This window comes from Crinia signifera, chromosome 1, assembly GCF_055691185.1.
Source record: "Crinia signifera chromosome 1, ASM5569118v1, whole genome shotgun sequence".
Classification (NCBI taxonomy): domain Eukaryota; kingdom Metazoa; phylum Chordata; class Amphibia; order Anura; family Myobatrachidae; genus Crinia; species Crinia signifera.
Window position 1 is genome coordinate 336,573,507 of NC_139217.1, and position 13,446 is coordinate 336,586,952.

General features: G+C 41.5%; 1 protein-coding gene across 3 annotated transcripts in view; it reads right to left on the reverse strand.

Moving 5' to 3' along the window:
- Positions 1-10,253: 10,253 nt before the first annotated feature.
- Positions 10,254-13,446, reverse strand: part of RASAL1 (RAS protein activator like 1) — a 93,721-nt gene continuing 90,528 nt past the window's right edge. For all 3 annotated transcript variants that reach the window (XM_083145468.1, XM_083145474.1, XM_083145480.1), the window contains 6 exons: positions 12,284-12,456; positions 11,427-11,567; positions 11,117-11,252; positions 10,916-11,036; positions 10,608-10,687; positions 10,254-10,508 (listed from right to left, as the gene is read on the reverse strand). In XM_083145468.1, coding sequence (XP_083001594.1) covers positions 10,387-10,508; positions 10,608-10,687; positions 10,916-11,036; positions 11,117-11,252; positions 11,427-11,567; positions 12,284-12,456 — 773 coding nt within the window. In that variant the 3' untranslated portion in view covers positions 10,254-10,386. The remainder of the gene's footprint in view (positions 10,509-10,607; positions 10,688-10,915; positions 11,037-11,116; positions 11,253-11,426; positions 11,568-12,283; positions 12,457-13,446) is intronic.

Consider the following 13,446-nt stretch of genomic DNA (forward strand, 5'->3'; position numbering starts at 1 on the left):
TTACTGTATTTATGTGTGTAAATATATTTAACAGTTAAAAAATGGCCTTGAGTTCGACGCTCACATTAACAGTTCTATTTACAGAATTATAACAAGATAAAGGTGCTAAGACAACTAATTGGAGCAGATGCAAAAGAAGATATCCTTCACCCACAAGGAGGAGGGAGCTGCTATAATAAATATATCTTCAGCCTGCAGTAGGCAAAGATCCTTTCTGGTAGAACAAAGTCTGAGTTTTGGGATACCCCCTAATTAGGCATATGATGTCATCACTGGCTTACTCACTATGACTATATAAATCACACTGGGGATTTTCAGTCACTAGCTTAAATCCCTGATGATAACATAAAGAAAGCAAAATACAATGTTATGTGATTAACCACATGACAATTATCAATGAAAAAAACAATTCTGAATGACCTATTTTCATTTGCTTCCCACGATCACCTAACATCTCCTGTAATAATCTAATGAGATCTTATTTAAGAATGCCTGAAAAATGTGTCTTATTTGCATTGCTGTGCAAATAGGATGGATGAGGAGTTATTGCTGATTGAAATGATATGCAGCATGCCTATATTCTGGGTGTGCCAGCACATGTATCTGCATATGAAATGCTACGTTACAATGATTTCTAAGAAAACACTGTAGCGTATCATTTTATATGAAGATACAGTCGCACATTGAATATAGCTATAATAAGACGCATTTCAATGGAAAAAAGACGCTCAGTGCTACCATGTCACTTCATGGCATTACGTGGCTGGAAGGGTTGTTTAATGTGCCTGTAGGCTAGATGGAAGTGGACACATCTGTAGGTCATTCTTCAAAATTATTAATGAAAAATCTTGAGATTTGTGATTTTAATCCCATCTTTTTTATCACCTAGTCAAATGCAAATACACAGTAACATAGTTAATGAGGAGAAAAAAATGCATTAGTCCATCAAGTTCAACCTATAAATAACCCCAGATTTTCAATCCTCTAAAAAACTCATTATATCAAATATCACTGATTTCTTAAAGTGGGACAAAATGTTCTGGTTTTGGACGTACCTCCAAATGTGGATTACCCTCGCCTTTGGTATCAATAAACTAGTTCAACACAAGTGACGGCCTTCATACATTAAGAGAAAAGTTGGATTCTACACAGTTGTTAGAACATGTTATTTGTGGGTTTATTAGATGAGTTCGTGGGTCAGTAAATATCCCACCTGCTCAGACAGAAATCCTCCAAACATGACCTGTTTTGGGTACTTGAGAGCTGAGAACCACTGTATTTAGAATACACTAGATTAATCTGTTTATTTGCTAGGAGCAACCGCTGATTTTTTTGTTTTTGTTTTGAAGTTATAGCAACACTTGGGGGTAGATTACTAAAGCTATGAAAAGTTTTGGTGTTGCCCATAGCAACCGATCAGATTCTAGAAGAGACATTTACTAAGGGTTAAGTTTTGTGATTATGAGTTTTTCAGTGATAAACCCCCAATTTTGCAAGCTGGAAAATAACTAATGGCCAAATCACATGGATACCGCATTGGAAATTCCATGTCAAACAGGAATTCTCAAACCAAATCACGGCATCTTACCACTGGGTCAAACATCGTTGGATTAACATTGACATCACTGCAAATCACAAAGTTACTAATATTTGTGTAATCACACCACAGATACCACTATCTACACTAACACTCATATATGCTCACCTTGGGGGTTATTTTAGTTCATTCTTTCTGACAAAATCCTTCTTAGATGGACAAAACCATGTGCACTGCGGGTGGGGCAGATGTAACTTGTGCAGAGAGAATTAGATTTGGGTGGGGTTTTTCTTCAAAGTGAGATCTATATTGCAGTGTAAAATCATGCAGTCAGTATTTTCCCTGCACAGAAACAAAAAAACTCACCCAAATCTAATTCTTTCTGCACATGTTACATCTGCCCCCCTGCAGTGCACATGGTTTTGTCCATCTAAGAAGGATTTTGTCAGAAAGAATGAACTAGAATAAACCCCCTTGTCCTTGATGCCACTCAGTACCAAGTAGAATCCCGATGCTGGTTATGATTTTGGGTATGGGGGGAACCCACATGATCTGTTTTGTAAAATTAACCTTTATCTCAGCTAATTTCGCACCTTTCAGTATGAAAACCGTGGTTCCTATCACCACTAGACAACAGGATTCTTAGAACTTTCACAATTTGATGCAGAAATTCTCTATTGTATCCTAGAAAATGCTAGACGGAATCTGATTGGTTGCTATGGGAAATATCACCACTACTGTTTTTTTTAGAAGCTTTAGTAAATCTGTCCATTGGCCTCTGTTATAATTAAGGGTAACATTACTAAGCGGTATGTCTTAACATGACATTTAAAAATATTATAACATTAAAAACCAACACACACACACACACTGTAAAAATATATTTAATTAAAGAAACACTTCGCTAAACCCATAATTAACCACTTTATTAATAGAGAATAGATTATTCATCTTCCTATATTGTAGTCTAAATGGGAAATCAAATATTTTCTTCCTACTGGCTTGATCAACTATAATTCAAATATGAAATATTTACTTTTGTATTGATCCATTGTTGTTATAATGGAGACTCTCCCCACCAAAGTTCTCCATAATTAAAAAGACCCACCCATCACTAGAAACTACTGCTACAATAAGATGAAGCAGGTTGTCCCCACACTGTCCATTTGTGATCGGCTTGTGACAACATGGAATCCTAGGGACCTCCCAAGCGTTGGGTACAAAATCCCAGCAGTCGGTGAAGACCAACAGCGGCATTCTGACGGATGCCGGTAAATATTTTTACCCTATGCATAACCCTAACCCACCCACTCAAGCAGCCTAACCCTAACAGTCCTCCCCTGCCGCAGTGCCGCCTAACCTCCCCTACCCCTGCAATCCTAACATAATCCCACTGTTGTCCTTCTGGTTGTCAAATTCCTGACTGCTGGTATTTTGGCTGCATCCCAATCCCAACAGATCATTTTGTAGCTGTCATCGCTAGTAAAATGGTAATTTGCATTTTGTATATAGCTTTCAATTTTGATCATCAGTTATTATTCATTCTGAGGGCCAGATGTACTAAGTCTTGAAAAGTGATAAAGTGGAGAGGGACAGAGTAGAAGCCAATTAGCTCCGCATGTTGCACACTGATTCAAAAATGACAGTTAGGATTAGCTGGAAGTTTATCACTTTCTATTGTATCACCTTTTGAAGCATTATATATCTGTCCATCAAGGAGAAAAAAAAAACCTTAATGCATAAAGAGAAAGGGGAACATTAGAGAAGGGGAAGCGAAGGGTATTGATTTGCAGATCTCATGCAGACACCAAAAATGACAAGTTATAGCATAGCCTGAAATAACAGAAGTCAGTTAGAATAAAGGGTAATAATAACAGCGATGGTAAAAATTCAAGAGCAGTGTGCATGACAAGGGTGCCACATGATATACAATACCCGGAAATACCAGGGCTATCTGCGATATATTTATGCTTTCAGAACCATTTTATTTGTGGAAAAGAGCTATATGAAAGGGAGATATAAAATTGTCTCTATCTGAAAGCTCTACATACCTATGAAATGGACATGGCAATAGTGAGGGGCATAGGCTGTTTCCATAATTGATGTAGATGCATATAGAGCACTGAGATATCGGGGAGAGAGCAAAAGTAAATCCCTGTACACACTGGGCGATATAATGAGCAATATCGCTCATTCTAGCCCTTCTGAGTGACATCGGTCATTATATAGCCCAGTGTGTATGCCTCCACAAATAGCCGATGCGCACTCCTGCAGATCCTTATGACCCCCTCCATCATCTGTGCATGTACAGACAAGGGAGCGGATTGTTAATGAGGGCCATGCTGCAGAAGGCCATGCCACTCCCCCTCTGGCATTGGCAAGTGTGTATTCACTTGCCAATGCTGACACTCTGTGGCTGCTGGGATCACATAGGTCAGATGCACTAAGCTTCAAAAGTGATAAAATGGAGAGTGATAAACAACCAATCAGTTCCTGCCTGACATTTTTCAAACAGTCTGTGACTTGGCATGTAGAAGCTGATTGGCTGGCTGTTAATCACCCTCCATTTTAACACTTTTTAAGCTTAGTGCATCTGGCCCATAGTGTGTTTAGAATTTAAGTTCCAAAGCATGTGATGAGAGGCCCTCAAGAAAGTTCCAGAATATATAGAAGATATCTCCAAATTGATTCTTATGGTGGGTACACACTGGGGCAATGTCAGGCTGATCTAACGTTTTATAACAACAAATGGCTTACATTGTTCAGTGTGTCCAGGTGATTATGTGTGCCCGCAGTTGCTAGGGACAGGCGCTAAGTTTGATACACTGTACAGTGTATCACTAGCAACTTATGAAGGATGAAATATGAGCGTTCCATCCTTTATAGGAATAGTTCTTATGTGTACACAAAGTCAGGGCTCTGATGTCAGAATGAATGCCTATCACTGATATGTGTACCCATATTTAGGAGTAAGGTATATCCCTAGCACTTATGAAGGTACATCCCTAGCACTTATAAGGTATATCACTAGCATTTATAAAGGATGAAATATGAGCGTTCCATCCTTCATAAGAATAGTTCTTACAGTATGTGTACACAACTCTGGGCTCTGATGTCGGAAGGAATGCCTATCACTGATTTGTGTACCCAGATTTAGAGTAATGCTGTGTACACACGGTCCGATTTCCTTTCCGATGTTGACGATATAGTCAACATCGGATCAGAATCGGATGCAGATCGCAAGGGTTTATATAGTGCAGATCTGCACTATATAGTCAAGATTGGATGCAAATCGGATGTGCCTTAAGATCCTATCCACGATCCTATCTGATCGGATCGTGGATAGGATCTTAAGGCACATCTGACCATGTGTACACACCATTAGGTACATCCTGTGGACACAATGATGAACAGAGAAATGGAATATATTGAAACCAACTTCTTAGGTCTAAGTTAAGATAAGGAGATGATACCAAGGTGACACAGGTTGAGAATCTCTTATCCAAACATCCGTTATCCAAATTATTCCGAAACCATAGTTTCCAAAATGTACTTTTTTTTTTAAAACCCTACTGGGGGCATCTGTAACTGGCACTACTGGGGACATGATATGTAACTGGCACTAAATATGTGCAAGAAAACGATTGCTTGGCTTTTAAATTCAGTGCCTGAGATAGAACACATGTTTCAATGCACAAGTAAAATATATTTGTGTGTATTTTATGTGTTTAATGTGTGTATACAACATAAATGCTAGATACATCAAGATACATCATTGAAATATAAAAAAATTCTGAAATACGGAATCATCCGTTATCCAAAATGCTTCTGGTCCAGAGTATTTTGGATAAGGGATACTCAACCATTATACCTTGGCCCCAATTCTAATGTAATCGATCACCCACGCGTTTGCACGGGGGACCGATGTTTTGCGCCTGTTCATGCGCATTTCTGCGCATGTGCAGACGCAGGATGATGCGAGCAGGCACGACAAACTACATGTTCGCCACCCCGCTGGAACCTAGGAGTGCGGGCGATGTGGGGTGGCGGCGGGAGGCAAAGCCCATGGGAACAGGGGATATCAGCTGCACGCCTGCTTCCCGAATTTTGCAGCCTTGCGAGTCAACCAGAATATTGGCCCATGTCCAGATGCAGAAGGGGAGAGTTCTAAGAGAGGAAAGACTGAAGAACAGCACCCACAGATTGGAAGGAATGGGACCAACTATTAAGTTGAGCTGTCATGCCATAACTAAGCTAAATACCTAGAAAGAGATTAACAATCAAGAGGTAGACTGGGTAGTGGTACATTCAGCAAAGTAATATGAAAGTTCAAAGGTATTTAGCAATTTATTCCAAGCTTTAACTCTGCAAGAGACAACTCTTGGTGTGCAGGAGTGTACATATCTTGGGCCTGATTCTGGTTGGTTTGCAATAGTAAACTCCTTCTTTAATGGACAAAATCATGTGTGTCATGTCTGAGGGGTGACTCTGGACTGGAGCTGGAGTATACCAGAAGCTGCATAGGGAGTACTCAAAGTCTGTGGAGGAACCCATCACTGGGGAAGATAGAGTCTCTGGAGGACTGGATGAGCCAGGGGGTAACTGTAAGTATGAATAGGCTCAGACTGAATAGAACAATGATGAGAGCTGCTGAATGAAGTCACTGCAGGTAAGTATGCACTGGGTACCTCTATGGTCGTCTCAGGAGAGGATCACCGATGATGATAACGGCAACAGCAGGTATCTGTATTTAGTGCAGATATTGATGTTTGTCTCTGTGACTGGTGATGTGACAGCTGTAGTGAGGATGAAGCAAGGCAGGTATCAATAGCAGTAGATAGACCAGCAGGTGTAGAAGACAATCAGAAAACCAGGTATTCTGATAGTGGATGCAATGTCCCGGACTGGACACTAGACTCAGGATGCAGGCACAGTGGAATGCTGCAGGTGCTCAATTAGCAGAAGTACTAAGAGAGCTTGGAGAGCTGCTACTCATAGGACGTCATTGTACAGACTGATTATTGTATCCAGGCTCCATAACTATATAGGCGGAGACTGTAGCTGATTGGTAGTTACTGTGATGTCAGAATGTGATGTCAGAAGTAGTTGGTCCGATATTCGTAAAGTAATAAGGTTGACAACTTGGTACAATATGGAAACACTTGCCAATGGCTCCGCACCGTTTTAGATATGCTGAGACTATGTATACGAAAGCCCTATAATGTATTACATACATACTTAACATATATTTTGATGGTCAATCTCTTACTATTATTTGTAAATTTACATGCCACTGTGATAGATGACAACGATCTAATTTGTTTTGTAATATTGTATTTACACTGCAAGCCGTGTATGCCAATGTTCTGTTTCTAATCCAATAAACACAAATTTTAAAAAGAAGTAGTTGGTCTGGATTGGCTCTAGGGAATGATGTGTCAGAAACCAAGATGGCAGAAAACATGCCGGCGACCAAACACCACACAGGGACCTGCGGCCTACCCAGGAGTGGAGGCCAGCATCACAATGGGGCGACAAGGCCGTGACTGTCCCTGGAGATGGTATTGTGGGGGACACTTGGTTGTACGCGGCCGGCGCTAGACATAAGCACTCAGCGCTGTCAGGGACAGGAGCACCGCACAGGGATTGAAGATCTCTGGGCCAGCCTGGCCAGGCACCTGGAACGGAAGTAAGTATGTCTCAAACCCTGAGTCGTGACAATGTGCACTGCAGGTAGGGTAGATGTAACATATGCAGAGAAAGTTATATTTGGGTTGGGTGTGTTCAAACTGCAATCTAAATGTTTTTGTCCATTAAAGAAGGAGTTTGCTTTTGCAAACCAACCAGAATCAGAATCCAAGTGTATTTATGTGACCACCAAAGGAAACACAACATTCTGTATTCCAGGTCCACAGAGCCAGTTGCTGTGGGAAAACTAGTGCCCCCGTTAGTTTAGGAGGCCTGCAATCTGGTACAGTTCAAGATTAAAAAAGCAAGGCCTCCACAAGACTTAACAATCCATCAAAACTACAATCCATGTTGGTAACATGTGGGGGCCCGCACAGCACAGGGCAATGCCACCCCACAAGCTAGGTTCTACAACTCAATGTATTCGCAAAATTTTGTGAATGCATCGCTATTATGTAAGTGCTTCGCTACACAGCATTGCTACTGAACAACACCGAGTCGTGTGAGCGCTTCGCTACACAGCAATGCTACAGAACAACACCAAGTCAACACCCTTTCTTCTCTCCCCGTTGACTCTTAGAACATGGTTGCTTTTTTTTGCAATATGTCCGCAGTTTAAGTTTTCATGCACAGGCGCTGGGGCAGATTGCCAAAAGATAATTTGCTAACCAACATGAATTAGGCCCTAAGACAGCCTTAAACATTTTATATCAAGTTGTTCTTTCTTAAAGCATCAATGACAGAATTAAACATTGAGCCATTTACTTGGAGGAATAATGGTAATAGAGCTAAACAGACTCAATATTTTGGGAAGAATCATCATTTTACTAGCTGCCAGCCTCTGCCCATCCACAACATCTCGTAAATCATCCAATTCCTTGTAAAGGCAATCGGTAATGGCTGATAAAGTCATCTTCCCTGGCAGGAATAGCAATGCATAGGCAGGTTAGGGACACAGGGGTAGATTTATTAAGCTCGGTGAGTGATAAAGTGTCTGGTCTTTATCACCGGCTAATCAGCTCCTACCTGTCATTTTTCAAACCAAGCCTGTAAATTCACAGTTAGGAGCTGATTGGCCGGTGATAAAGTACCAGCCACATCATCGAGCTTAATAATTCTGCACCCCAGCATAAACCTTTACAGTTTAAAGCTTGCAGAGCAAGTTCTAGTCAATGTTCATTTATTCATTAGTTTTAGAAGTGAAAAGATCAGAGAATAAGTCTAAAAGGGAATGATTTCCTGGCAATGAGAAGTCAGGGGCAAACAGAAGAATGTCATCAGCAAAAAAAGACATATATTTGTAGCTGGTTTATTTTCTAGCTTTGTTTTCCCCATTTGGATTTTGATGGCTCAAGAGAAACAACAGAAGAACATATTTGAATTCCCAATTGCACTACGGTCATAAAGGAATATTTTAATACTTAATAAAGCTGTAAAAAAAAAAAAAGTATTTTATTTAATTCAAATATATCTTAAAATTTAAAATGTTTCATTTTTAATCTCATTGTTTTAAGGACAGGGGCTTCACATGTCACTGGCCAATCTAGTTCATTACATTGACTCTCACAGCTCAAGGGGCCACCCACAGCAATAGCCCTTTTACTTGCAGGTCAGTGACCTCTAGGATCGGGAGAACGCAAATTGAAAGATTTACTCTAGCAGGAAATGAAAGACACACTAGCAGGAAATGCTCATTTGAAATAAAGAACACAGGAAGGTTTTTTTGTACTCTTCTCTTTGAGTTTCATGAGACAATTTAGAAAAAAGAAAATGACACTTTATTAATCCCAGGAAATTCAGAAAATTGCTTGTGTAGCTGTTCTGAATATGAGAGTGAGTTAAACTATTGCCTCGCCAAGGAGTGAGGGGGAGATGTGTGAAATAGTGAAAAGAGTAGAGAGGTTGCCCATGACAACCAGCATTCTGCTACTTATAATTTAAAAAAACGCAGTGATACATGTTATCTTAAAGCTGATTGGTTGCCATGGGAAACTTCTCCACAGGCCCACATCTTCTCTCTTTTCACTACTTCGTACATCTGTATAACCCTGTATTTAAATACCACTGAGCTATAAAGCATCCATCATTTTGAAACTAAAATACAGGGACACATCACACCATCATTCCTAAAGATAGAGAAAATTAGCAGTCTATTACATTTTCAGTAATGTTACCCGTAGCTGTGACTCATGGCAGACCTATTTCATATGAATACAGTCATTGAAATGAATAGCCTACAAGGCCCAACATTCTGGTACTTGGGTCATTAGGCAGCTCATGTGACCTTTGCAGGTCATGTGACCTTTGCTTTTAAGGCTAAGGTTTCTAGATCGCTTAGAAAATGCCACTACAATCCTACATTGCTCAGCGTGTAAGGGCATAGCGATATCAATGTGCAGCCCCGTGCGTTGCAACCGCCCCGGCTATTAATACCCAGCACGCTGGATAATTCTAATTAATCGCCAGGGTCAGGGCCAGTGTTCTTAAGGAGAACACTGGCCCTGACAGATTGCGCAGCGGCACATTGCTGTGCAGTGCTGTGTGCTGAGCGATCTGAGCAATCTAGCAAAGCTCATAACACTAATTTCTACATGTGTAGGCCCCATTAAACCAGTGACAGCACACTGCATTTAACTAGCTGCAACTCCATGCACCGTAGCTAGCTATGTCTCATGTGCTGCAGGCCTCTTGACTACACTGGCGCTCCTCTGTTCTGGTGATCCTAGGACAATACTGCCAGATGAGCCCCCAGGACCACTATGAATGTGTGCTGAAAATGAATGAGTAATATGAATATCTACAGTAGCAATAATAATACTTCCAAGTAGAATAAGTGTTATACAACCACCAGAGTCAACCACAATGGTTACATCCAGGATATGCAGAGGCTAAAACATAGGTCATTCAGTGATAAATGGGGTATTTACAACAACTTAGAAATTGCTAAGAAGGTCCCTAATTTTGGCAGCATATAATCCAGTCATTACATTGTTCCTCTAAGAATAAAGAATAACATAAGGCAACTGACTGCATTGTTGGGTTTTTATATTTTGGCCTCAGTCTGAAAAAAAAAAATACAAAAATCTGAGGAACGCTTGGCCATGTTTTATACAGCAATATATAGGGCTTGGATACGTGTGCAGGCTGCCATGGTTTCTCCTCTAGGTGCAGTGCGTGTGATTAGGAGCTTCCTCCCGCTCCCTCCTCTCAAAGGCCTGGTGTGCTCTTTGCAGATCCTCAATCACTGAAAGCAAACGTCTCGCTGGAGAAGTCATTGTGGAACCTGGGATCAATTAAATGAGAAAGAAAGACGCCGCATTACATTTTTCATGTGGTGCTATTGCAAGGTAAACATTAATCTTGTGCAAAGGTCATACAGAACCTTCCAACCCTTTCTCACAGTAAACTCTACAGTCTGGTTTTCCTGTGGCTTCACTCTCTGCACCCTCCAGGTACTTATTCCTATTAAAAAAAGAAAACACCAGATCAATGGTTTCCAAGCAAAGATGAAGAAGGTCATACTTGGAAATAGTGTAGGGGTTTCACACAGGTACAGAATACAATGCAAGAGGGACAGAACCTATGATGAAAGGCACACAGGAAGCAGAGGATATGACAGTAATTCCAATGTTGGATTTACAGGCAGTTTGTATTTGCACATAATATATATGGAAAGCAGCGTTTGCAGACCTGAGCATGTCCTTTGCTGATAGGAGATGTCTATATATAACCTGAGCCTCTGCATCAGGATCTAAAGGATCACTCCAGTCTCCCAGAGTCACAGCCAAATGTGTCCGACTGCACCCGCGCACTGAAAGATACACATGACATTACCGGATAATAAAGTATAGAGCTTGCAATATGTTGGACTGTGTGTAGGCTGTGTATTACCTGTACGGTCAGACTGCAGGCAGCAAGTCCAGTGTGCATTGCGGTACGCCCCTGGGTGATAGGCCGGCAGCAGGCGCTGGTTACACAGACTGACTTTCCGCAGGGCAGAGAGCCACTGATTCAGCTCATTTACATTCTGTGCAGAAATAATAAAATATACACCATATTGTATCTGGATCCTACACTCTTGTATACCACTGTATATGCTTTATGTATCTCACATACACATATACAAGTGTTCTCCATGTCTCAGGTTGTAATATACATCTTTTAGTTTACATGTATCTTACACTACAGCCCTGCATCTCACCTTGCACTGTATATACATTATATGGCCACCCTGTGCCTCGCCATCCTGGGTAATGATCTGCATCATGTTTGGCTGTTGAAATGCATTTTCATCTACCCGCTCTACTGCACAGATCCGATGCACAGGTATAGAAGAACGCACCTGCAATAGGAAAGATTCATTTCAATGCAGCCAGTTTTGTAATGGGTACTACAACCAGCATATTCAAAGTGATTTAAACTTTAGGAAATGATTTGGAGGACCAAAAATAAAGCTTAAAAGTACAAAAGGAGGTAGATGTCTATCATGAGCCATATTGGAGATCGAAGTGTCCCCAATATCATGATTACATGGCACCATAACCTGTGCTCTAGGTCCTATGAACCTATTGCCATCCTTTATGCTTAGCTCAATTATTATAAATATAAATAAATCCTGCACAATAAATCCCAAACTTCGGGGGATATTCAATCCTCCACCGTTATTTCCTCTTTCGGAAATAGCAGTGAGAGCCTATTCAATGCCGACAGCATTGAACAGGCTTCTCGGCAAAACAAGCCCGTCTTTAGAAGCAGTCGGGCTTGTTTTGCCGAGAATGGCCGTGGGTTGTCAAGCTCCCGGCCGCAGCTTGACGATCCATGGCCGTATCTTGCGGGCAAACGCCCCCTTCTCGACGATCGACAGGTGGGACTTTGAATCCCGACTGCCTATTTCAAGTTGAGCTGGCCGAGAACGGGACAGGTTCACAGCTGTCGGGCCAGCTAGACAGTCGTGACCCTAGATTGAATACCCCCCTTAATTCTTGTGCAGCCTGAATATGAATAGCTTCAAACAGGGGGAATAATCATATTGGATACCTCTCATAGAAGGTTTCTCACCTGCCAGTCTGGGGATTTGGAGTAGGACAGAGTCTGGCTACTGAGCCAAAAGTATCTTTTCTTGAAAGTAAAACGAGTAACCAGATTCACAGCTTCTGCTTTACGCTTGTGTAAAAAGCCTTCCTTAATAGTAACGGATGGGTGGAACAACGTACGAGATGTATGCCAACACTCTACAGAGGAGAGATACAGATGTGATTAATGGGAGAAAGGGGTCGGCAGTGCTTGAGAAAGGAAAATAGAAGATAAAAGGCTGAAAAGATGATCAGCAGATATATATATATATATATGCCAACAACTGGTAGATAATTGATATATATAACAACAACTGGTAGATAATTGGAAAATAATAGGCAGATGTGTGTGACATACAGCCCAGAGACAAGTAATATCCCTCTGCAAGACACACACTAACACACTATGGGGGTTATTCTAAATCAATTGGTCCGACTGTTCGCGATTGTGCATGCACATAGGTTTTTATGCACATGGCAGCCGCTATGTGCAAGCGCCCACAGCGCTCGCACACAGAAGTCCGGGCAGGGGGAGTAGGGAGGTGGGCTGGAGAATTTGCCTATGGGAACGCCCAGTGTTTCATGGGCATTCCCATGAGAACCCTGGGCATTCCCATAGAGGTGTCTCAGATCTGCGAAGGCTGAAGAAATCATTTGATGGTCGCTGACCACCGAATGATTTTTCCCCAGCACCCAAGCCTGCGAATGGATGATTATGCAAATCATCCATTTGCATGCGCAGGTTTTTTTTGGGGGGGGGGGGGGGTCGGGGGCAGCGATCGTGCGGGCGGCATCTGGGGGACTCACAGCCTTGCAAGTCAACCAGAATAAGGATCTAGATTTCCTTCATAGTTTCGCCTGCTAATATTTTTATTGTGATGATCTGGAAATCTCCAATAAATGGTAATTCTCTAAAAGTTAAACTGCACAGGGCAGCCATTTTGTCTCTTTACCGCAGCAGAGATTCAGAGCCGAGGGCTTGTCACATAAAACATTTACAAGTTCCATTAAAAGTCCTAAGGACCAACTAGCAATGAATTATCAGAACAACCTGCTCTGGAAAGATTAATATCTTCCCATTTGAGGAGTCCAGAAAGGTGGAATACTTGCTATCGCTGGAGGTTTCCAGTTCAACGGTGGACTCAATGA